This window comes from Madurella fahalii, assembly GCF_045866475.1.
Source record: "Madurella fahalii IFM 68171 DNA, scaffold_5, whole genome shotgun sequence".
NCBI classification, from domain to species: Eukaryota; Fungi; Ascomycota; class Sordariomycetes; order Sordariales; genus Madurella; species Madurella fahalii.
In genome coordinates, this window is record NW_027263975.1 from 702,611 (window position 1) to 728,527 (window position 25,917).

The following is a 25,917-nucleotide window of genomic DNA, read 5'->3' on the forward strand; positions in this document are numbered from 1 at the left end:
GGAGTTCTGCCCCATAGGCGACATAGAAAAGGCGGGATCTGTCTGGTGCGGCGCCGGGGCTGGTGCCGGGAAGGTCAAACCTCCTAGTTGCTGAGAGCTCTGTTCAATGGGCGACATAGGACGGGCGGGAGTTGTCTGATGCGGCGCCGGGACCGGTGCCGGGAAGGTCAAGCCCCCCAGTTGCTGAGAGTTCTGCCCTATAGATGGCATAGAAAAGGCGGGGGCTATCTGATGTGGTACCGGGGTTGGTGCCGGAGCTGGTGCCGGGGCTGTTGCCGGGGCTGGTACCGGGGTTGGTGCCGGAGCTGGTGCCGGGGCTGTTGCCGGGGCTGGTGCCGGGGCTGGTGCCGGGGCTGGTGCCGGGGCTGGTGCCGGGGCTGGTGCCGGGACTGGTGCCCGGACTGGTGCCGGGGCTGGTGCCGGGGCTGATGCCGGGGCTGGTGCCGGGACTGGTGCCCGGACTGGTGCCGGGGATGGCGACGGGGCTGGCACCGGAAATGTCAAGCCTCCTAGTTGCTGAGAGTTCTGCCCCATAGGCGATATAGAAAAGGCGGGGGTTATCTGGTGCGGTGCCGGGGATGGCGACGGGGCTGGCACCGGAAATGTCATGCCTCCTAGTTGCTGAGAGTTCTGTCCCATAAGCGATATAGAAAAGGCGGGTATTATCTGGTGCGGTGCCGGGGCTGGTGCCGGAGCTGGTGACGGGGCCGGCACCGGAAAGGTTAAGCCCCCTAGTTGCTGAGAGCTCTGCCCCGTGGGAGCCGTCTGATGCGGCCCCGGGGTTGGCAATGGAAAGGTCAAACACCCAAGTTGCTGAGAGCTCTGCACTGTGGGTGGTATAGGAAGGGCGGGAGCTGTCTGGTGCGGTGCCGCGGCCGCTGTTGGGGCTGGTGCTGGGGCTGGCACCGGAAAGGTCAAACCCCCTAGTTGCTGAGAGCTCTGCCCCGTAGGTATGGTAGGTACAAGAAGGGAACTGCCTGTACTGGTAGCCGGATTAAGAGATGGATCCTGTACGTTAGAGACCGTGGCTCCGGCACGCAGAGGTCGGTCGCGTTGGCGAGTGGCCGCGGAAATAGTGGGGGCGACTAGGACAGGGGCGGCTTGAGCGGCCGTAGTGGACTTGATGGTCTTGCGATATGTACGTCTCTTGCTCCGAAGCGCCTCAGCCTCATCTTCCTCTTCCTCTCCGTCGTCGTCTCTCTTCCTTTTGGGGCGACTGCGTAGCCTCTTCGGCGGTGACATCGGCCTCTCTTGGGCTGGGCCTGGCACCGGAAAGGTCAAACCCCCTAGTTGCTGGGAGCTCTGTCCCGTAGGTATGGTAGGTACAGGAAGGGAACTGCCTGTACTGGTAGCCGGATTAAGAGATGGATCCTGTGCGTTGGAGGCCGTTACTCCGGCATGCGGAGGTTGGCCGTGTCGACGAGTGGCCGCGGGAATGACAGGGGCGACTAGGACAGGGGCGGCTTGAGCGGCCACATTGGACTCGATGGTCCCACGATATACGCGTTTCCTGCTCCGAAGCGCCTCAGCCTCATCTTCCTCCTCCTCTCCGTCGTTGTCTCTCTTCCTTTTAGGGCGACCGCGTGGCCTCTTCGGCGGTGACGCCCGCCTCTCTTGGGCTGGGCCATTCAACGCTTCATTGCGCCAAACCGGACTGTTGTCGTCACCCAGGGTAGCGATGCCCTTCTTCATGACATCAAGGGCAAGCTTGATTTGTCCGTCCCGCTTGTTGTTGCACTTCTTGTTGTCGGCTTTGGTCTTGGCTTCGTGCCGAGGTGCTGCTGTGAGCCGGTTCATGAATGGCGACTGCATCAGCCCGTGGACCATGGACTTTGACTTCCTGCAGTTCTCCTTGACGATGTCGAAGCGTTCGCGGAAGGTTTCGTACCTCTCGTAGTGCCAATGTGACGCCTCGATCCATGGCGCGATGCCAACGACGCCTTCCTGCGCCCTGCGAATGGCAAACAGGAGCTCCCATGCCAACAGCTCTGCCTCGAGATTGCTCAAGGCCCTGACGCGCTTGGCATGTGTCGTCTCGATAAAGTTTCTCGCTGGGTCAGAAGCGGGCTGGGCTAGCTGTTGACCTTCTTGGGCAGGTTGCTGTTCTTCTTCATTGGGATGGTCTTGATTCTGCTCCTCTCTCCCTTCTTCGTCGTTCCCAGCTTCCCGCCCCGCCCCTTCGCCCGCTCCAGCAGCATTGTTAACCCGCCTTCTACCTTTGAACTTCCGCTTTCCGTCAACGGCATCCGAGAAGTCGAAGATGGCTTCGAAGAGTTCGCGCGCCAACGCCTTCTGTCCTTCCTTGTCCTCCGGGAAGTCATCGCAGTTAGGCACAAAGGTCCTGCCTTTTTTATCATTGAGGACCATGTACTGCTCGGTAAGCTCCTTGCAGTCATTGTAGTCCTCGACAATCCCAGACCAGTTGTGGTCGTTCCTCTTGAGCAAGTCGGTGATGTTTGGGCGCGCCTGCCTGGCCGGCTCCGGCTGTGGCTCTGGCTGTGGCTCTGGCTGTGGCTCTGGCTGCGATTCCAGCTGTGGCTCTGGCTGCGGTTCCGGCTGTGGCTCGGGCTGTAGCTCCGGCTGTGGCTCTGGCTCCGGCTCCAACCACAACCCAAGTCCCGGTTCCGGTTCCCACTCCAGCCCCGGTTCCCACCCGAGCCACGGTTCCAGCCCACCGTCCTGTCCAGGTTCCAACGCAACGTCCTGTTCCGGTTCCAACCCAATTCCCGGTTCCGGTTCCAACCCAATGTCCTGTTCCCGTTCCAACCCAACGTCCTGTTCAGGTTCCGATCCAAGCCCTGGCCCTAAGTCCAGCCCCAGGTCCACTTCAACTTCTAAATTGAGGGCTGCCGGGCCAGCTGGGGCTCCCTGGTCATCCTGATCCTCCAGAGCCCTGGAAAGCTGGAAGGCTGCATAGTCGTCCCACTCGTCATGGACCGGGGCCATGGGAAAGCCCTCGGTATCAATCAATGGGAGGCGGGCTGGGACTCTTGGCTGAATATTGCCGAATCCCCGCAGTGCCGCTCTCATGGCTGTAACCTGCCGGAGCTCATCCCTGAGCCGCTCGTGAGGCTGCAGCTCGAGCCATTTCCGGATGGCCGTTCCGTGGTCCCAGTACTCGGCGGCGGACACCTCCTGAGCGCTGGGGAGCCGGGCAAAAACTCCGTCCTGCTCCATACCCAAGTGCCGGAAATTATTGATTATGTCGAGGGCAGAGATCTGCTCGGGAAGCTCAAGAGCCCTGATCCAGGCCATGATGTCGGGGATCTGGACAGGAGCCTGAGCCTCCATCTTTTCCCGCTGTCTTGGTGTTGCTTGTTGTTTTCGTCGTCGTCGTCGTAGTCGTTGTCTGAGAAGGGATTCGTGAAGAGATCACACCCTGACTGCTAGGATAACAGCCAATGTGCTTGGGCTCATTGTCATTCAAGGGTGTGTCCGTCTTGCTAAAGAGGTTGGTGGTTAGGTAGAAGATCTCACGCATACTGAGCCGTAGAAAAAGGGTGGCACAAATGGCTACAGGTGAAAAAGTGAAGAGACTTATATTCTCCTGGACAACTCTATGGACAACTAGGACCGGATCTAATAACATGGAGACTATCCGAGGACAGAGGGTGTGACAGCGAGGTCATCATGTCGGTTCTTTGGGTATAGGGAGTTACAGACGCTGTTAGATGTTGACCAAGGCACGTGAACGGGTCGTTCGGGTGAAGTTCTATTTGTTTGGTAGTAGTTGGAGTTACTATACGGGTTGTTTATCGCACGGCCAGTGCACCGGCCGCCAATGGGAGCACGCAATGACCAAGCTTGTCCGAACAATATATGTAGAGATGAAACATTGGCCAAAATGGACTTCACTCGCACCAGGGCATTAACTTAGCACCTTGGAGAGAATCACAGGGATGCATGGACTGTTATATATTGTGATGTGCTCACCGCTGAACAGCTCTGCTACGGGAATTAGGAGCCATACCTTCACTTACAAGCAGAAAACAATTGGGTGGCAAAGCAACGGCTAGCGCCTGCCGACTACCTGTTACGGGAACTAACAAGGCGGTGCGAATACCCTTTCGTCATAAGGGATCAGCCACGGGTAAACAACTTTTGTTGAATGGCCGTAGAGTCCATGGCACGATGCAAAACTGGTCGAATCTGACTAAAACACTGGAAATCTGTAGTACGGAGTCGGGACGACACCGGCGGCCAAGACTATAATTCAAAAATCAAGTAGTTACTATCGTCCGATTTCATTACGATCCAGCTAGGTGTTACTGACATTGTGCCTGACGCAATAATCAGCAAGCTTCAAGTAAGTGGGCCACGGCCAGCCAAGAGCATCTGTCTTCAACGGCAGTGACCGATAAATGATGAATGATGGCGCTGGGTCGGTTGATAAAACAACATCAAAGACGAGCATGCAGCGGCAGAAAATGCTTAAAAAAGGCAAGCTCTGCGGTGATTGCATTATTCCTCCTGGACGCTAAGTATCTATAAGCGATCCATAGATCCGTCACTGTGGATTTGCTCCCCACCCACATACTTTCCATCTAACAGGTTTGCCCTCTAGCCAAGAATATCTAACGTACAGAGCGGTTCAATCAATCTGAGCCAGTAGGTTTGGTGAGATAGAAGCCGGTAAGATCTGGCGTGAGAGCGACATTCCACGGATAGAGTGGCTGACCGGATTCTTCCCATGTGTTTAAGAAGGTACCGTCAAATTGCAGGAAGATCCGATGACATGCCATTCAAAAAAAAGCGGCCATTTGATGGGGCCCTCCCGCTTACGTCCCATATCAAGTCACATTCACTAGGTAGGATTGAATCCTCCGAAGCATGACGTCGGTGATGGCCCGCTGCGTGACCAATCAGCAGGGGCCCCGATGCACGTTCTTGGAAGGAGGGAGGCCCGCTTTGCGCCCATGCTCCCTTCCGGCTGCCCCATACACCCCGAGCGCTAAGCTGACGGGCCGAAACCGGTTCGGATCCGGCATTGACAGGATGAAGAGGAGGCGGACACATTGGTAGGCCTGATGCCATGGCAATTAGCCTAGATATTGCGGTGCTGGTTTGGATGAGATCTCGACCCGATGTCGGTATTAAGCCCCTCAACGACAGGACGCTACTAACCCCATGTTGTTGGCCCTGCATGGCCTTCATGTAGGCTCTGTTTCCCAGTCCAACCAGCGTCCAACCCCAATGCGACACACCACGGAGATCTCCAGGGGACCAAGGGACCAAGCAGCGATCTTGAGATCGCGAATCAAGACCCCCACGTGTGCGGAGCCCTCAACGCGGGGTTCAGAGGTCCACATCCGACCATGCCAATACCCAACAGAAACACCAGCGACCCCGCCGGCATCGTTGGTGACGGCGGCAATGTGAGGGGGCGCCCATCGCGAAACTTGCGAGCCGCGGATTGGGAGACGTGGGACCAAACAGTGACCTTGGTGGGCTACTGCAAACATGCGGACGAATGGCGGCAGCCGGAAACGGCTCGGCATGTAGCCAGCAGGTATCGACTGGTGCCAAGACATTCCAGCTTGTTCGCTGGCGGGGGCCAGGGTCCACGGTGCTTCGTTTCGATAGAACCTCATTCCGTCGTATCCGCCACAAGTACATAAAGGAAGCCACTCGATTTCCCACACATGGGTCTGTTCAGATTCAAAGACGAGTTTTTATCGTCGCCGTCACCATCGTTACCACCATCATCACTACTACTACCATTATCACCACAACCACAACCACGGCCGTCCCCAATGCTCCAACCACACAGCATGGCCCTCCTTGCCGCCCCGAGAACCGCCCCGAGAACCGCCTCGAGCGTTTCCCTCAGCGGCCAGCAACGATCCGATGTCATCTCTGCCCTATATCCCCTCGCCAATGGCGCGCTGCAGTTCCAGCAGCTTGTGAGCTCGGCCGCCTTCTATCTCCTTATCCGCACCTACTTCGCCGCTAGCCTCATCGCCGCAGCCTCGTTGTTGGCAAGTAAAAGCATTGCCTGGCGAAGCTTCCTCGTCTCAAGGATCCTTGTCGCGAGAATGGTAGCCCTGTCTCGGCACGTGGCCTGGAGTCTATGGGATTGCAAACCATCCAGGCGTTTCCGCAAGAGGCTGGAGTTTGAGCTTTACACGATGCTTGTCGGGCCTGGTGGCAATGCCGTATTATTGTTGATTTTCTGGCCGGGATGGACGCTGGCGTTTCTGATTTGGGCCCTCTGGCGGTTTACTGGATGAAAGTAAGCACACTCTGAGGTTTTTTTGTAGCTGCACTGATCGTCTCACACGAGCACAGTCTGAAATCAGCCGTCCAGGCAAAAAGGCCGGCGCCTCTGCGTTGTGCAGCAACCCCCACCCCACCACGCTTCGGTCGGTCAGTCAATATGCCCAGCAAGAAGCTTCATTTCGAAAAGAAAAAGGCATTGCCGCCCGGATCCCGCGGGATCTCTTTCTGGTAATCCTTCTCAGGATCGAATTCTTGCCAGACGCTGGCAGGGTAGATGTGCTTGTTGCGCTGATACCATCGCCGATCCACCACCTTGGTGAATGTCGGGTCATCGGACGCTCCTTCAAGTTCCGAGATATCAAGCGTGTCCCTGATGCCGGCAGGGCCGGAGCCGGCAACCGCTGAATCGGCCCGGGGGCTTTCTGCGCTATAATCGAAGAGAAGCTTGTTGCCAGGACCGACCGTCTTGTTGATAATGAAGAAGTAGAACTCATAATGCTACGCCCATGTCAGCCAAAATGTTTTGTGTGGGACCAGTGATTACCTGAAAGACTTACAGGTGGTATGATGATGCTGCCCCTGACGAGCATGAGGTCGTCGACCCCAACGCGAGCCCAATCACGCCTCGCGTTCGTACTTTTTTCCGCGCCAACCCCAAGTTGCGCGCCAACCTTACGGCTCTTGTCCAAGAATAACCAGACAAAATCGCCCTTCTTGACCCTCACAATGCCGCCAGGGATGTTGGTGCCGTCATAGAAGACGAACGGTATGGCAATCTCGGTAGCCTTGATGGCCGCCTGCAGTAGGAGAAACTCCTTGCGCAGCGCCTCTCTCTCGGCAGCCTCTCGGCGCAGTACCGCTTTTGTCAAGGCGCGGGGCACGATGCCGACCGAAGAGTTGGCCGTGACCTTGGCCAACGACTTCTGGTGCTTGTCCTTGTTCGTGTCCCCGTCATCGCCCGATGTGCCACCCTTCGCGGCCGTTGCAGCTTCGGCATCATCTTTACCGTCTCCTCCCGCGCTCTTCTCCTTGTCCTTCTTTCCGAATCCACGCGGCGTAACAGCCAGGGGCTGCTCGCCGCCGTCCTCCTCCTCGTCCCCGAATGACACCAGGGCCTTGGTCCGCTTCTTCTTCTTCTTTTGTCGCTCTGCCTCGCTGTTATCGCTCGCGTTGTTCGGTGTCGCAGTCAGGGACCGGTCGGGCGTCGACGTGTTTGTGCGAGCGAGGGTCGCCTCGCGCGCCTCGCGTTCTTGCTGCTCGAGTACCTCGGCGCGCCGCTTGCGAAAATCGGAGAGGGCGACCAGCCCGACCGTGTTGGTCGAGAGCCGCTCGTGCGTGGTCTTGTTTTGCGGCGTGAATCGTGACGCTGGCTGCAGCTGGTCCGACATGGTGGCGGAGCCGGGTGCTGCTGGCACGATCTTTGACTACAACAAGGGATAAGTTAACCGCACGTGGAAATTGCGTTGCAACGATGGCTGAAATTCGTGAGTTGTCGGAGGGGCCCCGTAATATTACACATGACGAGTGTCAGAAATACACCATGGATTTTTACGTATAAGTGGGGCTTCCCAGTTTCTGTAATTACCAGCCTGAAATTACACCCTTCGGTCAGTTCCCCTCCCCGAGCTCCTTAAGTTTTCCTCGGAGGAAGCCCCCTAAGCTTTCAAAAATCAAGGGGTCGTGGCCCTCACGCCAATGCAGAGTGACAGATGTCCCCGACTTGCCAACCACGACTGTAATCGCGAACCCAAGGCGGCAACATTCGCCAGGTGTAGCACCGGCATGGCCGAAAGCTTCCGGCTTCCCTGCACCTGCTTGTTCTCGACGCCTCTTCCTTCTCCAAGCCCGGCTCCAAACATTTTCCCTCGCCCTTCCCACCCCCCTTGCTGCTTCCGCCTCCCACGCCCACGAGATGAGCTCCAGGGACCCTACGACCTCCCGAATCCGTGTAATCACGTGGTCGACTGGCTTATTGGCAGAGAGCGCTAACAGGTCGGCAGTTAAAGGGAGCGGCAAAACCTTCTTCCAGACGCTTGCCTTCATGCCGCGAGCCACTTGCTCCGCCGGCCGCATGGACCCGAAACTCCAGCCCACCGCCCACCGCCGCGTCTTGTTCCCCTGTATGAACTCGGTGACGGCAAAATTGTCGATTCCGTTCGCATGTAGCTGCTCAACGAGCACCTCAACGCTGCTTAGTTTTCCAAGCATCGACGTATACCACCGAACCCGTTCCCGCAGGACTAAAGACTCTTGCAGCAGCCGACCGACGTGAGCGACCTCGCCGCCCTCGCAGACCATTTCTACCGGAGCACCGGTACAGGCCGAAAGTGGCGGCCGCGCCTTCTTCTTTGCTGACGACAGCATCTCGTCTTTCGAGGCATAGAACGGCGGGTTCATCATCACAAAATCGATCGATTCGATACCCTCTTCATCGAGCGGTACCAAGGCGTCTTCAGCTTTCCGCACGAGAAGCCGGATTCGGTCTCCGAGGCCGTTGAGCTCGACATTTCTCTTGGCATAACGGAGGCTTTTGGCGTCAATGTCTGGAAGTAGGTCAGCGCCATTTTTTCACTCATTAGCGGTAGGGCTCACCCGTTGCGATGAAACACCATGGCCGCTGGGCGGTTCCCAGGAGAGGGTAAATGCAGCTTGCGCCTGTACCGACATCAAGGCCGCACAGCTTCCCGCCAGCTTGAGCGTACGACGTTGTATCCATCAGGTCTTTCAGCCAAATGATATAGTTGTGCCGATTAGGAACCTTGCTCCAGAGTCAGCGGGCCAACAACTCCAAGACGTGGGGAAGCAAGGGGAACCCTAACCGGGGGACACAGCCTATCATCGGGGAGCTCCAGTTTCAAGCCAAAGTCGACGTCCAGCAGCGTCTTTGTGAGCTGCATGGTAGCTGCAGGGTCACTGAAATCTAGCTGCCCATTGTCCACTAGGCTGCGAGCAAGTCACCGTCAGCGAGGGCGGAGCAGCAACGGACGCAATCTGAACGAACAACCTACACAGAAGCAAATTGAGCATCTTGCTTTGCGAGTTGTCTAAAGTCAGGCTCAGTCTCGTACAGGCGCCGATAGTAACCATCTGAGGAAACATCGGCCGCAGCATAATGCGACCGACGTAGGCTGCGGTCGGGCCAGGTCCCGGGCCGAGATTGGCAGCCGGTTCCGGACCCTGCCCCCGGCTCGGCCGTATCATCCGGCACTTTCCTTTTCTTGGCTGCCATGATAATGCCGGGTTCTCGTCTCCATAGATATCCAAGCCGGAATACCCTGTGAGTGGTGATGGATGATGTCAGAAGTTCCAGATGATTGTGCACGGAACGTACCGTAATTACAGGATAGCTTAGAAGTTTATTTTCGATTACGACCCCCGGACCGGTCACGTGCAAACAGCTCTTCACGAGTGGCAAGATCTTGGTACTGTACCAGAGTGGTTACAGCAATTCCTCGCCTTCCTACCCACCCAAGATTCCACTACAACGAGCGATTCGCTATCAAGATCGGCAGAAACTCTTGAGGCTCGTTCAGTACCAAAACCCCTCCCCTCCCTTTTTGCCTGTTTCTAAAACTGCTCGCCGGCCTCTAATAGGTCAGCACCTCACAGACTCTCGCTCGTGAGCACATGCATCCACCGTGACAGTGATACACCTAAAAATGTACGCCACTGAGCATGCCCGTCGGAGCGGTCAACGGCTGAAGGACCCGCACTGATCCACCTGACAGGAGCCTCTGGAATGCCGGTACCCCTCTGTTCAGCCCCCATTTGATCCGCTCCAGGGTTGTCCTCCCCAACGCGGACCGCCGAATGTTGCCATCACAACCAAACCTTTCCAGTGGCCACATAGCGGCGATGCCGGCTTCGGTCGTCTACCGAGAATGTGATGGGATTGGGTGGCGCCACACTCAGCCTTGTTGGCTGCCTGTAATGCCGCGTAGACTGCAGCTCGGCGATTTCGACTCACAGCTCCTCGACATGTTGTTGGTTGTCTCTGTAGCGATCACGGGCCGTTCGAGCTAACCGGCCAAGCTGTGGGGATTCAGCATGATCCTTGTCGCCAGGTTCCCTTTCCGGCAGCTTCCAGATTGCTTACCCCTGTCACAACCGCCAAATGGGACTGTATGCAAAGGGCACACGCAGCAACAGGCTCAGGCAGCGGTGTCCGACTCTAGGATGTGAAATGTCATCCAGTCAAGCAAAACGAGGCTGTAAAAAAGGCGACAGCTCGCAGGTCATACCTGCGGCAGCAACCCTCCCCGTTGCCGGCAACAGCTGCGCAAAAGCCACACACATCCGTGCCTTGCATACGACTAAAACATCAAAGTACTTAAACTAGCAAGCAACCATTCATCCCATGTATGAGGTGCTCGAGACATCCCGTCGTCTCATTCTCGCCCCTCGCACGATATCTAAGTTGCCCGTGTCGTCCCATCTCGGACATATAAATCACGCCCCCTTCCTCCCGCCGTCAATTCCCCAATCATCGCTGTCCCGCGCGGCCCAGTCTTCTTATCGATAGGCCAGAGAAGCAGTCGCTACGACGGGAGACAACGAGGGAGCAAATTCCCCAACACCCGACCTGACCGGGACCTAACACATCGGGAAAGGAGCTCGGGCGGAAACCACCCGATTCCCAAGCCCACCCTGGTCGACTTCTTGGCACCGCGAGAAATCACAATCGCCTCTTTGACCGTCCCACGCTGACGCCTGCAGACCTGTGTCGGCCGAACACCTCATTCTGCATCACGCTCGCCTCGCGTTATCCAGTGAGGTGGCGCCGGCTAGCGAGTACCGCAGCGCTCGAGTTCCGCTCATCGGACGCACCCAAGTCGGACGAGGAGGGCAACTGTGCGCACTCCCATCGCAGTTCCATCTTGCCTCTGCTGCATCGCACTTTGCCGCCTGCTTGCGTACGTACCGTACCGCTGACCGCATGCGCGTTGACAGCAGATCGCCAAACACTTGCTGTCCCACACCGGGCATCCCCCCCTCCCCGGGCTGCCTCTATCGCGCCTGATTGTCGCACAGCTGCTTTTAAGCCAAGCTAAACTTCCCCGCCTCCCCTGTACTGCCGCTTCTTTATCGCACTCGTCGTGCTTCCCACTGCCAGCCGAACTCGGCGAGCCGTCCAGCGCAATCCAGAAGAGGCCAGCTCCCTCACCTGAGAATACTACTTGGCCAACATTGGCTTACACTTGAGGGGAGATCATGGACTCCGAGGATAAAATCTCGGCCGACGTGCGGGAAGGGAACCCCCCGGCGCCCGCAAACGGCGAAGAACCCAAAGCCCCTATCGAGAACAGCACCAAGTCCACCGACTCGGCGACCAAGGCGACCGACAAGACCGACGGAAACAAGAAGCCTGCCAAAGAGAAGTGTTCCAAGAAGCACTCCAAGGGCAAGCATAAGAACTCCAGAAAGGCCCAATCTTCGGGCGAGCCAGACTCAGATTCCACCAGCGACAAAAGCACAGATGCTACGTCGTCTTCTTCGGACTCGGACGACAGCACCACCGATGTGGAGAGCTCCAAGAAGAAGCGTCTAGCCAAGAAGCGGCAAGATTCTCAAAAGTCCAAGAAGAAGGCGCGCGCAAAGAAGCCCAAAAAGAGTCTGAAGACGCAGGATACAACCGCTTCGGATTCTGACTCGGACTCGTCGAGTCAAGACATCGACAGCGCCGATGATGACGAGGGCCAGGCAAGTCAAGACTTGACGAAACTCCAGCTCCTTCTCTTGCAGCAACAGCAGCAACAGCAACAACAACAACAGCAGCAGGTTAGCGGTTCATACCAGTACCCTCCTGGTGGCTATCAGTACAACGTTGGCCCCGGTGGCAGCCTCACCTCTCCCATCTACGATACCGGCTTTCGCAACAACCCGCCACGGCCCCGTCGCGGAGGGTACTATTCGGGTGGACGGCAGGCTCTTGGCCTAGGTAACATTGATCCCGGCCTTTTGCTGGACGCTAAAAAACAGCAAAAGGACAAGCGGAAGCAGTCAAAGGCCACCAAGCTAGACTACAAGCGTGTCGACCAGGTCTGGGACAACACGATTCACAACTACAAGCTCCAGGATACCACCGAGGGAACTGTCGACGCCCAATATGACGAGTTCATCTTCCACGTCCGCCGTACCTTTGACTGGGAAGGCAAGTACAAGGCCACCGTTGTCGACATCAAGAGCAAGCTTCTACGCGAATGTCTGCAGGAGGTCATGGGCAATGTCAAGGGCGTCAGCTTGGTTGAGGACACGCCGAAGCTCGACCCAAACATGCTCTTCCTGTACCTCGAGGACCTCCGTAAGCACATGAAGGAGCTAAAGAAGACGAAGGTAGCCAAGGGGGATAAGCACGACCGCAAGAAGGAACAGAAGCGTATCGAGTCGAAGCGCCAGCATCTGAAAGTGCTCCTCAAGTACATCGACAAGGACTACGCCGACATTAAGAGGAGGTACGCGGATATTCTTCGCTCCCCAGGATCCCCGACTTTGTCCTGCTGACACTGCTTGCACAGTCTCTATCCGATGCTGGAGAATGGCCTCATCACATTTGATCTGCTCTGGGCCCTGTGGAAGCCTGATACGCTGGCCTTCGCAAGCACCTATGGCTCACAAGACGAACCTCGCGTGTTCAAGGTCGAGGTGGCAGAGAAGCACTACAGCATCATGAAGGGCGAATACTACTACATTGAGGGCAAGTACTTTGAGTACGACGGAAAACAATTCGGTTATGGGAGCATGTCTGAAGAGGTTGGCGACTTCCGCGGAGCACGCAAAATCACGAGCCTTGGCTGCTACCCTCTCAAGTACCACAAGAACGAAAGTCAGATGCGCAAGGATTTGATCGAGCGTGGCAAGAAGTTTGTGTCGCTCGGCGGGGTGCACTACAAGAGCCATCAGGGGATGGCCTACTATAAGAAGAAGAAGGCCATCGTCAAGGTCAACATCAACGGACGCATCATGGTGGACCCCAGCATCCACCGCCGCATCAACCCAAACTACCCAATCTCCCTTGTTAGACCAAAGGATCACGATGTCATCTCTGACGACGAAGACTCGGACGGCGAATCCGGGTGCTGCGGTTGCGGTTCTGATGCGGCAAGCGATGACGGCGTCGACGGTGAGACGATCAAGTACGTCACCAAGGTCGTGAAGGACCGAAAGGGCAATATACAGTATGTACGCGTGCCCAAGTTTGACGACGACAACAAAGGAGGGAAGGAGAAGCTCGACCAAGTGCCTGCGAAGGACGACGAGACTCGGCAGGAGGGCGGCGATGAGGCGACGACATCAGAGGACGACGGGAACACCAAAAAGGTACCCGAGTTTACCGACGAGGAGTATTTGATCGCATCCCCGGTGGTGCTCGGTTTCGCCTTTGCCGAAAAGCTCTGGCTAGAGTTCACCGTCTCTGGTGTCAAGGAGATCCAGTGGAACGAGACGGCTTACGAGTCCCTGGTGCTAGAGCCCAAGACCAAGGACATCGTCAAGGTACGTCGCTGGCGGTAGCTTATTCCCTTTTATGTTCACATTGCTAAACCGGATCTAGGCACTGGTCGAATCACACAAGTATCATGCGGCGGAAAGCATCGACGACGTGATTCAGGGCAAGGGCAAGGGCCTAGTCGGTATGTAGACGTCTCCCCTTCCTTCTTCCCTGTATAGACTCAGATCTAACTCCGGGGGGATTAGCTGTTCTCCACGGCCCTCCCGGCACCGGCAAGACTCTGACTGCTGAGGGCATCTCGGAACTCCTCAAGTGCCCGTTGTACATGGTATCGGCCGGTGAGCTGGGCACGGACTCGCGCTATCTGGAGACTGAACTCCAGAAGATCCTGGATATCTGCCATGCTTGGGGCGCGATCCTCCTCCTCGACGAGGCCGATGTCTTTTTGGAGAAGAGGAACATGCACGACATCCACCGCAATGCTCTCGTCAGCATCTTCCTTCGGCAACTCGAGTACTTCCAAGGCATCTTGTTTTTGACCACCAACAGGGTCGAGACGTTTGACGATGCCTTCCAGTCGCGTATCCACATTGCACTACGGTACGACAATCTTGACCATCGGGCCAAGAAGGCCATCTTCAAGATTTTCATTGAGCGTGTCCGCTTGCTCGAGAAGATTAGCTTGATGCCGTTCACCGAGGAAGACTACAACATTCTGGCTCGCCACGAGCTCAACGGGAGGCAGATCAAGAACACGGTCCGTACGGCGCAGGCGTTGGCCGTGAACAAGGGCGAACCGCTCGCCATGACGCACATCCGACAAGTCTTGGAAGTGCAAATTAGCTTTGAGCGTGATCTCAAGGGCGGCACGGGCTATCAGGATGCCATGAGGAGTTACTTCTGAGCTTGCCCCCTCCACCGCCCGGCTTGTTGTATTCAAGAGGTTACCATATGGCGCTTCGGATATTCTCTTCGACAGATGTGCTTTATGCTCTTTCCGAGAACTTTCCCGTTAGTCAGAGTCCCCTTCATTCTTTGAGCGCTTCCTCCGAGGCATCTCCGCAGGCCATGGAGGAGGCGGTGGGTAGGTGAACGGAGCTGGTGGTACATACAAGAGCGTAGTTGGACGCCGGCGGTACTGTAAGTCTCAGTGTTTGTTCCTCTTGCAATAGTTCACACTCGCCCTTCCGTTTGTTAGACGTAATTCACGTTGGCTTTTTTTTCTGAAACTGTGACACGAAGGCAGCGGCGGCCTAGGAACGGGCCGGTGCTTGTCAAGGCCCCGCATAGTCTCACATTTCGTACTAAGTATTCTAGCTCCTGCACCGTAGTTCGGATTCGTCACTTGAGCGTTTGAAGACCGTCCAGCCTTCATTGCCTTGTACATATCTGAAAGTATGGGGTCAGGCAAACCACGGCGATCTGATTCACGAGTTTCCGCTGCCCGAACTGCCGCTTCCCTTCCCCCATTCGTTTGTTGCTGGTTGGGACTAGTTGTGCCTCTCAGCTGCTGCAAACCTGCTGGTTTCTAGCACCCCTGCCAGCGGAGCAAAAGGATGTTATGCCACTATCATCTACTGCAGCACCAGAGGCGTGAAACGGTTAGGGCGGCACCGCAGCTAAAAATGCTCTAAAAAATACCGACGTCATCCGATCTTTTAATCCCTGTCACGCTGAACGCTGAATGGAATGGGAGCTCTGGCACGCGAAACCCCAACTTCTCGTTGGCCCGGTTCCTCGACGCTAAACCAAGTGCCCCCAGAACAAGCCATTGACGCAGGCGACCGAAGTTGCAAGGCGAAAAAGGACCTTCTTCTCGTTTATCCTCGCCCTCGACTTCCTCTTCCCCTTCCTCTTCTTCGTCTTCGACTTGAGTTGTCCTCCTCGCTTGTTTGCCGATCGCCGAATCCACTGCCCTTGGATCGCGACGGGGAGCCCGCTTCCACCCCGCATTTTGGCAGTCGATCCTGTTCCCGGAAGATCCTAGAGGCGACCACGGTCGCATCCATAACGCCGTCAAATAACTCAGCCAGTCGAGAAGCAGCGGCAGCGGCAGCGGCAACATGAGGAGACCGAACTGGAGCAAGTTCCTTGGCTGGGACCGTCGCCCACACGAGCACAGGTGGGACGATTCACGACACCGACGTGAGTGCATTCGCTCGTCCATGTAGGCCCAGGAGACCGACTGACTGTACAATCCGGCCACAGTCCTCCCGACCTACCACGACGACGGTATCCAGTCGGCAATCCCCCCACAGGCCGTCACCGAGATGGCTCTGCGTATCCGCCATTTGATCGAACAGTGTGTGCCGTGCGAGCTCAACCCAGACCTAATAACATGCCCGCACAGCAAAGTCATCACGCCCAAGGTCATCAAGGCGGCCAAGGAAGCCGGCGGCCGCGACCACAGAGCCTGCGTCGTCTTCTGCCTCCTGGTTAACAAGCACTGGTGGAACCGCCAGGCGCTGATTGAGCTGTGGGATGCCGACCTCCACCATCTGCGAGCCACGGCATGCGACGTTATCGCCAAACAAATGCAAGTTGCTTGATTCGACAAGATGATCGAGTATTCCTATCTTGCCGCTAACGCGACATAACAGCATTGAAACCGAGCAAGACGCCGACTACCTCATGCACTCGGTCCTCCTGAAGCGCTACTCGATCCTGGTCGACGGCCAGCCCACCAAGCCGGTCAATGTTGTCGAGAAAGCCGTTGACCTACACGCTCTGCGCGTGATTGGTTCTTCGGGTTACCAAAGGTGCATCAACTTCCTCTGGCGCGGCTGGCTTGTTCAGGACGAGAACGATCCGTCCACCTTTGTCGACTACAAAGACAGGGACAACACGTCGTATATTTCCCATCTCGATCCGGACCGCATGCGCGCGCCCATGTACCAGAACGCCACGCAAATGCTCATCTCGTTCATCTATCTGGCTCTATACACGGGCGCCATAAACACCATCAATGTCGACGGCGGCATCGACATCATCGAGGGTCTGCTCTATGTCTTCACCTTTGGTTTCATCTGCGATGAGCTTTCCAAATTCTGGAAGGCGGGCTATCACATCCTGAGCTTCTGGCACGCTTTCAACTCGGTTCTCTATGGCCTGCTGACCACCAGTCTCGTACTACGCTTCATCGCCCTGAGCCATCGCGCAGACGACCCCGACGGGCTTCGGATTCATTACAGCACTCTGAGCTACAACTTCCTGGCCGTCAGCGCTCCCATGTTTTGGGCCCGGCTGTTGCTGTACTTGGACAGCTTCCGCTTCTTTGGCGCCATGCTGGTGGTGCTCAAGGTCATGATGAAGGAGTCCATCATCTTCTTTGCTCTCCTAGTCGTCCTCATTGCCGGCTTCTTGCAGGCCTTTATCGGACTCGATTACGCCCAGGACCAGACTGCTGACGACACCGTCTTCATCATCCAGTCCATGGCCAATGCGCTGATGCAGTCCCCCGACTTTAGCGGCTTTGAGAGGTTCGGGAAGCCGTTTGGTTTGATTCTCTACTACATCTTTACTTTTGTCGTCATGGTGAGTTGTGCCACATACAAAACCGGAACCCCCAACCCGCAACGGCTAGCTAACCTGGCACTCTCCAGGTTGTGTTGCTCAACATCCTGATCGCCCTGTACAACTCAGCCTATGAGGATATCTACGACAACGCCAATGACGAGTACCTCGCCATGTTCGCGCAAAAGACCATGACTTTTGTCCGCGCTCCCGACGAGAACGTCTACATCCCCCCCTTCAATCTCATCGAGATCTTCCTGATCGCCCTGCCGTTCGAGTGGTGGATGGACAGGAAGAGATACGAGCACTTGAACGACATTGTCATGGGCTTCATCTACTCCCCGCTCCTCCTCGTCTCGTCCTACTTCGAGATGCGCGCGGCCAGAGACATCCGCTCGAACCGGGCGCGCGGCGAAGAAGACGACGATACCGTCGAGGAGTGGGAGCAGCTGATGGGCCAGGTTGACTTTGAGGCCGACGGATGGACCAAGCAGGTTGAGGCGGCCAGGAGCAATTTGGAGGAAGACCCTGCCGTTTCCGAGGTCAAGCGACTGAGGGAGGAGGTGGAGAAGCTCAAGGAGCTGGTGCTGTCTCTGCATAGCGCCCTTGGGGAGGGCAACGGCGAGAGCAGCGGGAGCTAAACGCCAACCCTATCCGCCTTGTCATCACCCTACTTCTCGTCAGATGATGGCATCCGTTTCCGAATAAGCGCACTCTCCTTTTTGGCCATATTGGACGCATCACGTGGGTTTTTAGTCTTGTTTCATTCAGCAGGCTACATTTGTTTGCGTTTGGAGTGGATTTGGTTCAAAATACTAATGCATGTTGGGTACCTATGAGACGGGGACGAGCTTTCTGTTGGAGCAGGAGGAAACCCAAATTGTCTTCAACCTAGCTTTCTTGACATTCTCCGAGAGTTAAACCATGATGTGTCGGAGGGGGGAAGGGGTATGTACCTCGCGGATTTTGTACATTGCCTTCCGACGAGTCCCCAGTGAGAGACAAGCCATTGCCAAGAACTTGGGCACCCCTTCACGTGTCGAGACTGCCAAGCTGCAAGGGGAATGGGGGAGCTTGACGATCTGGGGTAAAAGTAGTGTAAGAAGCTCGTGCAATTGACAGGGGTTGGACCCGTCTGGACGGATGAGAGCCACTGTTATTACGTCATGGGGAAGGTACACGTATATAGTGGTCTCATTAACTGACGGGGTTCTCACGGTCCTTTTGTTTTTGTTTCTTTTCCCCCCCTTTTACAAATCCACCCACGTGCCCGAACTCGCGTCCAGTAGAATCACGAGAAGAGCCACGCCAGGTGTGGTGAGTCTCGACAGGTTAGGCAGAGGAGAAGTGAAAAGGTTCAATTGGACGTGGCAGAGGAACAAGAACGCTTGGACGCCATGGTTCGGACACGAAAGAACGTACGCCAAACCATGTCCCATAAGCCAAGAACAGTCCGATCAATGTTGCCGTTCTCTGTCTATCCACTCGTACAGCTCGAGATGGCCTCGGCCAACCCCATGTCCGTCTACGCTTGGATGCCCATGTTTGCCAAAAACGCAAAGTTCCTCCTCCGTAACTCCCTACCGAAATAGAATCCCCAAGCAATGGTATTCCCCCCGCAATCACAAAGGGGGACTTGGGCGGTCCCTTACTAGATGATGCCCAAATCCTGATACCCTAAAAAGCCATCAAAGCTCCATAGTGTTACATGTACAGTACTCCCACCTTTCCTCCGCCCTACCACCACATCACGCTTTGATGTTCTCCCCGCCTGCGGCCAAGTATTATTATCGTACAACGGCAAAGCATGTCCGGCAGTTCCGAGACGCCGGACGGCTATGAAAAGAACGGAAACAGCGAATTAAGGGAATATGAGATAGGCACTCAGGAGGCGGACTCGTGTGACCTAGCTGGGAGGACTTGAATCTGGTCAGGCGAACAATCCCGTGACACAGTTGTTGGGAGAATGGGAAAGCAAAAAGCAATACTCACACTCCACCACCCATGAACGCAGCCAGGTCATCAAGCTCGAGAAGCTGCCGCTCGAACGCTGCGCAAAGTTCAAGTGCCGTCATGTCAACATCCGGGGCCGGCGGAGGTGCCTGCGGAACGGCGCTAACCGACGCCGACGAGGCCGCACCGGGCGAATCTGCCTTGGGCATGATTACTGGTGGAGGGGGGCTAGCCGTCGCGGGCGTGGAGGCGCCAGCAGATCCGCCATTAATGGTTGTGACGCCAGGCCGTCTTGGGATAGGAGGCTCGCTGCCCCGGCCCTCGACACCCGAAGAATGCACAGACTGTGGCCCGGGGCCCACGGTCTGATCATAATCCATGGCATCGGGATTGGTGTCGGCCTGGCTGAGGATGTCGTCCTTGACTGAAGGTGACACATGGTGATTTGGCTTGCTGTCTTCGCGCGAGTCGCGGAGGTCACGGGGTGTGGTGTTGACCTCGCGCAGAACCTTGGACATGACGGAAAGGTGGCGCTGCCAAGGAACCACCAGAGGCCAGGACTCGGATCCATCCTGGCATAGCCGCAGGCTGTCGCGGACGATGCCCGAAGCGGACTCGGTGACATCAGACGGGGCCAAGCCCTTAAGTGTTAGGTACGCAACCGTGGAGCCAGCTGTAAACGCCGAGAAAAGCATGAAGATGGGGAAGCAGAGGATGCTATCTTTGTCGGCGCCGTGCTCGAGCGACAGGAGAGAGTGAATGATACTGTGGGACGCGGCGAAGATGCGGTCAACGGCTTGCACATGAGCATGCGACGACATGCGCCAGGCCTCAAGGCTGAAGCTCTCGTCGGTAACAACCTGAAGGATGCGACGCCGGTTGACAAAAATGGTGCCGCAGTTGAGAAGCGAGTGGATCATGGCGTATGTATAGCCGCTGCCCATGGTGATGTGGAGGTTGATCTGCCCGGGCTTGTCTGCGAAGTGCACGGGTAACGAGTGCCGTATGTTGTCAATCTCGTGCTCCAGAGACTGACACTGCTCTTCCGAGAAGGTCTCGAGGGTAGTCGTCGTCATCATCTCGACGACGTTGCGCCACGCCTTGGTTGCCAACACAATGTGGCCAAACTCGCCGACGTCGCCAAGGGCACCCGCAGGGTCCGTCATGATTGATGGTGCGGTCTTGTCCAGGGTCTGGACGTAGACTGGACTGCCGAAGTGATAGTTCATATCGAGACATGGCAGAGAGACGCCCTTGACATCGTGGGAGGACAAGGCCGGGTGGCGGCCGGGGCTGCTGGTGAGGAAACAGTCGAGGATGTAGATCAACCAGAGAGTTCGCCGAAACGATTCGTCCTGTAGGAACTGGTCCGGATCCGGTTGGTGGTGGTGGGTATGGACGACGCGGTACATCTGTGCCATGCGCGCGGCTTGACCCAGATAAATGTAGGCACGCACAGCATTGCGGCAGCCCCATTCGTGAATAACAAGCAGACACAAGGCCTGAATGTCGGCAAGGCTGGGCTGGTCCAAGGCCTGCATGATCAAGCTGATGGTCTTGCTGGCGAAGTGCTCAGCGGCAGTCGAGCCGCCGCCACCATGGCCGCCGTAGCGACGAATCATGGCCGGAGAATGCCTTGTCACGGAGGTTAGCACAATTCCCCCCAACTCCAGGCGCCTAAGGCGGGCCGGATAATCCCGGGTAGGGGAACAAGTCCGACCAAAGGGCCGGCAGCCGAGGAATTGGGGCGCAGCTTACCGGGCAGCCGTTGTCAGCAGCGCATTGACCATCGTCGGATCCATGGCAGTGTTCTTCAGCTGCTGAATGAACGAGGGCTTGTGGAAGGCCACGCATGCCGGCAGCGTTTTGGAGATGACTCGCTCGCATTCTTGCATCAACTCGGGTGTGAGTCTGTGTGTGCATCACTGGTTAGCCCCGGCCGGCAATGATACGCATATCTGCAGATATCCATTTTATTTTATGGGTTTTCCACTTCTTGACAACAACTGAAAAAGGAACGCAAAAAATAAAAATAAAAATAAAAATAAAAAAATAAACGAGAGTATGAGGATCTTGCGTGAGTGCGATGAGCGTGCGCGTGCGTGTGCTGCGGGCCAGGCCCCCCGACGGAGCGAGGGGGTTGCGACAGGTGCGCGACACAACACGGAGGGGCTCCGTTCGTTGGGGGGCCAAGGCCAAGAAAATCGGGGGTGAGACGGGAAGAGGAGCACGGAGCAAGGGAAAATTTGAGTGGCCGGTTTGGGAAATGAGGCCCGGCGGAGAAAAATGGGGCTTGTGCCTAGCCCTCCGAGACGCAGCGCTAGAAAACGGCGGCATCGAGGCAGCCGGGAACGGCTAAAAAAAAGGGCGCTCCAAACGGCACCGTCCGGGAACCAAGAGAAAGGGGAAAGGAAAAAAAAAAAGATGCAACACAGAAAGAGATGCAATAAAACGCGTGGCACAACGGAAAATAAATGCCGTGATGCCGTATGAAAACGGCGAAAAAGACGCGGTAAGTTGTCAACGGAATGGCACGTACTTTTCAGTGGTGGTCGAGACATGACGCGACACGCCGGACGCGGGAGGTGCCTGGCGGTCTCCAGAGGCGCTCGCGACTGCCCGCTCGGTAGGCAGAGACTCGCGCGCCCGCTGTTGAACCCGAGCAGGCGATACTCCATGGCCTCCATGGCTCATGGATTCCGAAGGCAAATAGCACTCGTGCATGCCTTTGGCGCAGTTCTTGCATGGCGCTCTGCCGTTCTCGTAGACGCATTTGGTCTTGCCCTTCCGGCAGCGCACACAAGCACCGCCAGCACGGAGGGCTGTCGATCGCACGACCGACGCCATGGTCGATGTCGTCTCGTCGGCTCTCAGGCGCGCCGAAACAAACCAGACTGAGCCGGTGCACCTGTGGAAAGTAGCGTGTCGAGATGAACGACTGCGCGGGGTACCGAAGGAAGAGCCGACAAAGCCGGGCGGAACAGGAAGCGAGGCCCGGAGCAGCGCCGAAGTGAACCCTAGCAGCACAAGGACAGGGGGGGGATTGGGGACTCGTGAGTTTTTCGAGAATCCGACGCTGCAGCCTTCGGCACCGCGGGTGATTCGGTCGGAGAGAGGAGGGAATGGGAAAAAGGAAAGGAAAGTTCGGAAGGACGGGGGAGCGATGGGGTAAAAAGGCTCGGGCGGACTTGGGACCTCAGGAAGCGAGGGAAGGGAGGCGGCGGCAGCACTCACAGAAAGAGGCCACAGACGAGCGGGCGGATCGGCTGAATGGTGCCGGGGTGGAAAGGAAGACGTGGACTAAAGTGGGGAACGGTCGAGGGTTGGGAAGTCACCAGCCGCAGCGGCAGCAGCCAGCCCAGCACTGGCGGTTCAGTGCAAGCTGCCTACCCCCAAAAAAGCATCCGCCGCCACTGTCTGCGCCGCGACGGGCTCCAACCAGCCCGGCTCCGGCAGAGAGGAGAATCGATCCGATCAAACTTGCAACGGCACCGACTCAATTCATTTTGCAGTCATTCCGATAACATTTGCGCGGCAACACAATGCCTTCAAAACATGAACAGAATCACAATCCGCAAAATCTGTCTTCATGTGAGAGACGCTCAGAGCCCCTCCGTGCTTGTTCCTGTTTCCTTTCCGACGGGGTCCGACACTGAGACACATCGATGCCTCAGCCCAACGACCAAATCCGGCTCAAACGAGCCGCTGATCGGTAGCCGGCCCGCCCCAAGATATTTTGTCCCGTGAGAAAGAAGCCTAGCCCCCGAGCCCACCTAGGTAATATGCAGACATACCCGTAACCGGTGGTTTCGGCTCACCCCGCCCTGCATTCGTCACTCTCGTCACGGTGTCGAGATCAATTGACGCGAATAATCATCTCGGGCGTTCATTGACTGAAGGTCGGGCCGGGGCCGCTGGCTGGCCGGTGACCCCCCCTCAGCGCACTTTTGCGCCGAGCCCAATCGCAACCGCCGCGTCAAGCGACAGGGCAAAACTCGGTGCAACAACACCAACAACCGTTGCCGGCGGCTGTAGATATGCGGCACGCATACGTATGCACACACCCCGTTGCGATTGAAGCTCAGGCGTGTCGCTGCGGGCTGCTGAGCGCCTTGCACCCCACGCGCTGTACCTTGAGCACCACGGCGCTTTCCTTTGGCCTCCGGGCTGACTGCGGATCCGTCGTAATTGTCGAGACCCACACGACGGGCATCTGGCTCCGGCCGTGTTCATGCCCCCCGCCTTCGTGGGCTGCCGCAGTTCCCAAGGTAAAGTAAATTGCCTGCAAGCCGCACGATTGCGTTCTCTTTTTAGCGCGCTCCTTCCTCCGTCTCCGGACTATGCACCTATACACGTAAAGGCGGGTGCGGCAGCACCCGCGCACAGGAGCGTAAAAGCTCATTCGGAGTTGCGACGCTGCGCGCCGTTCCACAGAGAGACTCAAGTCGCCGGCACCCCCGCCCTTTTTTCCAAAGCCAAGAGATTTCCGAGGCATGTCCCGGGCAATGGGGCCACCCATCTTTAAACCCGCGCAGACTGAGTGGTGCTGCGCCGCTTGACGAAGGCCCTGCGAGCCTCGCAATTTCGAGGCGGTCGCCAAACAGATCGGTTCGTTCGCGCCCGGCGGGCGATCCAAGTCCTTGAGGGGGGTCCCACAGCTCCCGAGCCAAGCCAAGCCAGCTCTCAGGCCCCGCTCGGACAGTTCGGCCGCCCCAGGCAATCCGACGCCGGTGATGTTGCACATCATCGTCCCCGCCCGCAGAATTTTATTACAAAAAAAGCAAATACACAGAGGTCAGAGAGGCCGGACTTTCTTTCCTACGACAGAGACCAGAATAAGCGTTTGTCGCCGTCTCGAGTTGCCTAGAACGGGGGCAAGCTAGCCGTCCGAGCACGGCGGCAGCAACAATTCCCGGATGTGAAATCCGCCAGCCGCGATTGGGGGGGAAGCCTCGGGGGTACAAGACGCCCTCGGGAGTGGGTGGAGCCGCCGGGTGTTGCATGAGTGCACCACGAGATGGAAGTCACTTCCGGTGTGGTGGAGCCAATGGAACCCCCTTCGATCTCGGTCTGGCTCTCGTAGGAAACCACTCGTCGCCGTCGGCCGCCTTCTCGCTCAAATTTCTTGGACGGCCCACGCCAATTGCCGCTGCGCTGGGCCGCGTCCAGCTCTCAGGCTAAAGTACGTCGCTGCTATAGATATAGTTTTACGAGGCCGCCTCGCAGTCTCCTTTTTTTGCCTCGTCTCGGTTGGCTTCAATGCACGGCTCCCAATACTCTGAAATTCTGATTCCGTGAGCGGCCCCCAGCTGAAACACGCCGGAAGCCCGCCCTGGTACCGGGAGCCTCGACAATTGCGACCCGTATGCGTCGACGACACCCGGCACGGGACAATCAAGATGATGGAGACCCGGCCTCTTTATCCTGGGTGCCGGGCTTGCAGGCTGCCCCAGCGGCCCCTTCCCTTTGGCCCGCGTGCCCCACCCCAATCCGGAGCTCCCGGCGGCCGTACAGTACCCCAAACCGAGGCGATCAAGGTAGAAACCTGAGGATCACGCCCAAGCAACGACGCGTCGGCATCGATTCATCCGGCCGTCAGACCTGGACAGGCGCCTACCTATTTGCATTTCGCAACACGCTGTCAAGTGTTGCTCAGGGTACAATCCAACAAAGAATGACGTCGCTCTTGTTTGTTCATTGGCTCGACTCCAAGGTTTTGCCATCCATTGTAGCACAAGGGTACAAGCATCCGTATGTGTACGCGCCTTTGCATAACCCCAAGACCCGTCGCCCATGTCAGACGCGCAGGGCGGCGCAGCGCCCATTCGACGAGGCAGCTGAGCGCCGACAAAGGCTTGGTGCATCACGAATCGCCGGACAGGCCGAGAAGCCCGCCCGCCCCATTCCGAAACCGCTAGTCTGCTCGTGCCATCCTCCGGAATCACGATCGACCTCTCATGTTTATCCATGTGCCGAGGGGGCTTGGCCGGCTTGCACACGCCGAGACGGACTCGGCGCTTGCAGTCCCGCCCCCGCAGCCTAAAACCACGCAGCCGGCCTCGCCACCGACACTGCCCGCTGTCGCCCCGGTCTTGCATGATGGAGGGTACGATCAAAGGTAAAATTGGACAATCGAACAACGCTCCATCCACCTACTTCCCCAAGGAGGGGTAAAGCAAAAACAGAAAAAAAAGGATTCTTAAAACATAAAAATAGGGTTGCCAACCACACTAGGTTTTGCGCTAGCGACTGCTGCTCGCTCCCCTCCCGGGCGATTCCGGATGCGGATTCTCGACATGTTATTTATGGTTCTGCATTGCATATGTCGTTCCATAGCGCAAGCGATATGTTATTGAGAAAGTCCCCTCCAAAAGACCATTCCATGGGCACCTTAGAAACTAAACTGTCTTTGTCGACGGTACAACGACCTAGTATTCAGTATGGAGTAAAATGTCCAGAACTGGACTGGCCGGACGGGGTAGAACACCGTGCTCAGGCAGCTCCGGTGACGACGAATGTGACGGCACTCTGTGCATGCCTCTCAAGTGATGCGCCATTGATGCCGGACGTCTCGCGGCCGGCAAGCGGGCACAAGAGTCATCATTCCGGGCAATCCGCATGACATGGCATCCAGCGCTGCGCTAGACATGATCTCCGCAACCGAACCGAGCGGGGAACCGGCACAAAGCGTCTCCATCCTCACGGAGGCCAAGACCGCGGTGACGTAAACCTCCGGCGAGCCCCTTTCCCGCTCCGGGGGTGTCAACGGCCTGAGGAGGCGAATG

The 25,917-nt window shown here is 57.0% G+C and overlaps 7 protein-coding genes across 7 annotated transcripts; 3 read left to right on the forward strand and 4 right to left on the reverse strand.

Annotated features, from left to right (window-relative positions):
- Window positions 1–103: 103 nt before the first annotated feature.
- MFIFM68171_08774 (uncharacterized protein) lies at window positions 104–3,291 on the reverse strand (the record flags this gene model as incomplete). Its single annotated transcript, XM_071064193.1, has 3 exons — window positions 104–765; window positions 921–2,470; window positions 2,768–3,291. 3 exons carry the CDS (start codon window positions 3,289–3,291, stop codon window positions 104–106), a joined length of 2,736 nt encoding a protein of 911 aa, XP_070920294.1.
- A 2,480-nt stretch (window positions 3,292–5,771) lies between these two features.
- MFIFM68171_08775 (ABC transmembrane type-1 domain-containing protein) lies at window positions 5,772–6,230 on the forward strand (the record flags this gene model as incomplete). Its single annotated transcript, XM_071064194.1, has 1 exon — window positions 5,772–6,230. The coding sequence occupies one exon, from the start codon at window positions 5,772–5,774 to the stop codon at window positions 6,228–6,230; it is 459 nt and encodes a 152-aa protein (XP_070920295.1).
- Window positions 6,231–6,393: 163 nt separating this feature from the next.
- On the reverse strand, window positions 6,394–7,607 carry MFIFM68171_08776 (XAP5, circadian clock regulator-domain-containing protein; the record flags this gene model as incomplete). The annotated part of the gene is made up of 2 exons (XM_071064195.1): window positions 6,394–6,717; window positions 6,777–7,607. 2 exons carry the CDS (start codon window positions 7,605–7,607, stop codon window positions 6,394–6,396), a joined length of 1,155 nt encoding a protein of 384 aa, XP_070920296.1.
- A 220-nt stretch (window positions 7,608–7,827) lies between these two features.
- MFIFM68171_08777 (U6 small nuclear RNA (adenine-(43)-N(6))-methyltransferase) lies at window positions 7,828–9,448 on the reverse strand (the record flags this gene model as incomplete). Its single annotated transcript, XM_071064196.1, has 4 exons — window positions 7,828–8,762; window positions 8,812–8,977; window positions 9,039–9,162; window positions 9,228–9,448. 4 exons carry the CDS (start codon window positions 9,446–9,448, stop codon window positions 7,828–7,830), a joined length of 1,446 nt encoding a protein of 481 aa, XP_070920297.1.
- Window positions 9,449–11,430: 1,982 nt separating this feature from the next.
- MFIFM68171_08778 (AAA+ ATPase domain-containing protein) lies at window positions 11,431–14,570 on the forward strand (the record flags this gene model as incomplete). The annotated part of the gene is made up of 4 exons (XM_071064197.1): window positions 11,431–12,671; window positions 12,735–13,710; window positions 13,769–13,847; window positions 13,912–14,570. 4 exons carry the CDS (start codon window positions 11,431–11,433, stop codon window positions 14,568–14,570), a joined length of 2,955 nt encoding a protein of 984 aa, XP_070920298.1.
- Window positions 14,571–15,729: 1,159 nt separating this feature from the next.
- On the forward strand, window positions 15,730–17,820 carry YVC1 (Calcium channel yvc1; the record flags this gene model as incomplete). Its single annotated transcript, XM_071064198.1, has 4 exons — window positions 15,730–15,811; window positions 15,875–16,202; window positions 16,267–17,200; window positions 17,269–17,820. The coding sequence occupies 4 exons, from the start codon at window positions 15,730–15,732 to the stop codon at window positions 17,818–17,820; spliced, it is 1,896 nt and encodes a 631-aa protein (XP_070920299.1).
- Window positions 17,821–19,167: 1,347 nt separating this feature from the next.
- Window positions 19,168–21,979, reverse strand: MFIFM68171_08780 (uncharacterized protein; the record flags this gene model as incomplete). Its single annotated transcript, XM_071064199.1, has 3 exons — window positions 19,168–20,767; window positions 20,891–21,043; window positions 21,672–21,979. The coding sequence occupies 3 exons, from the start codon at window positions 21,977–21,979 to the stop codon at window positions 19,168–19,170; spliced, it is 2,061 nt and encodes a 686-aa protein (XP_070920300.1).
- Between the last annotated feature and the right edge of the window lie 3,938 nt (window positions 21,980–25,917).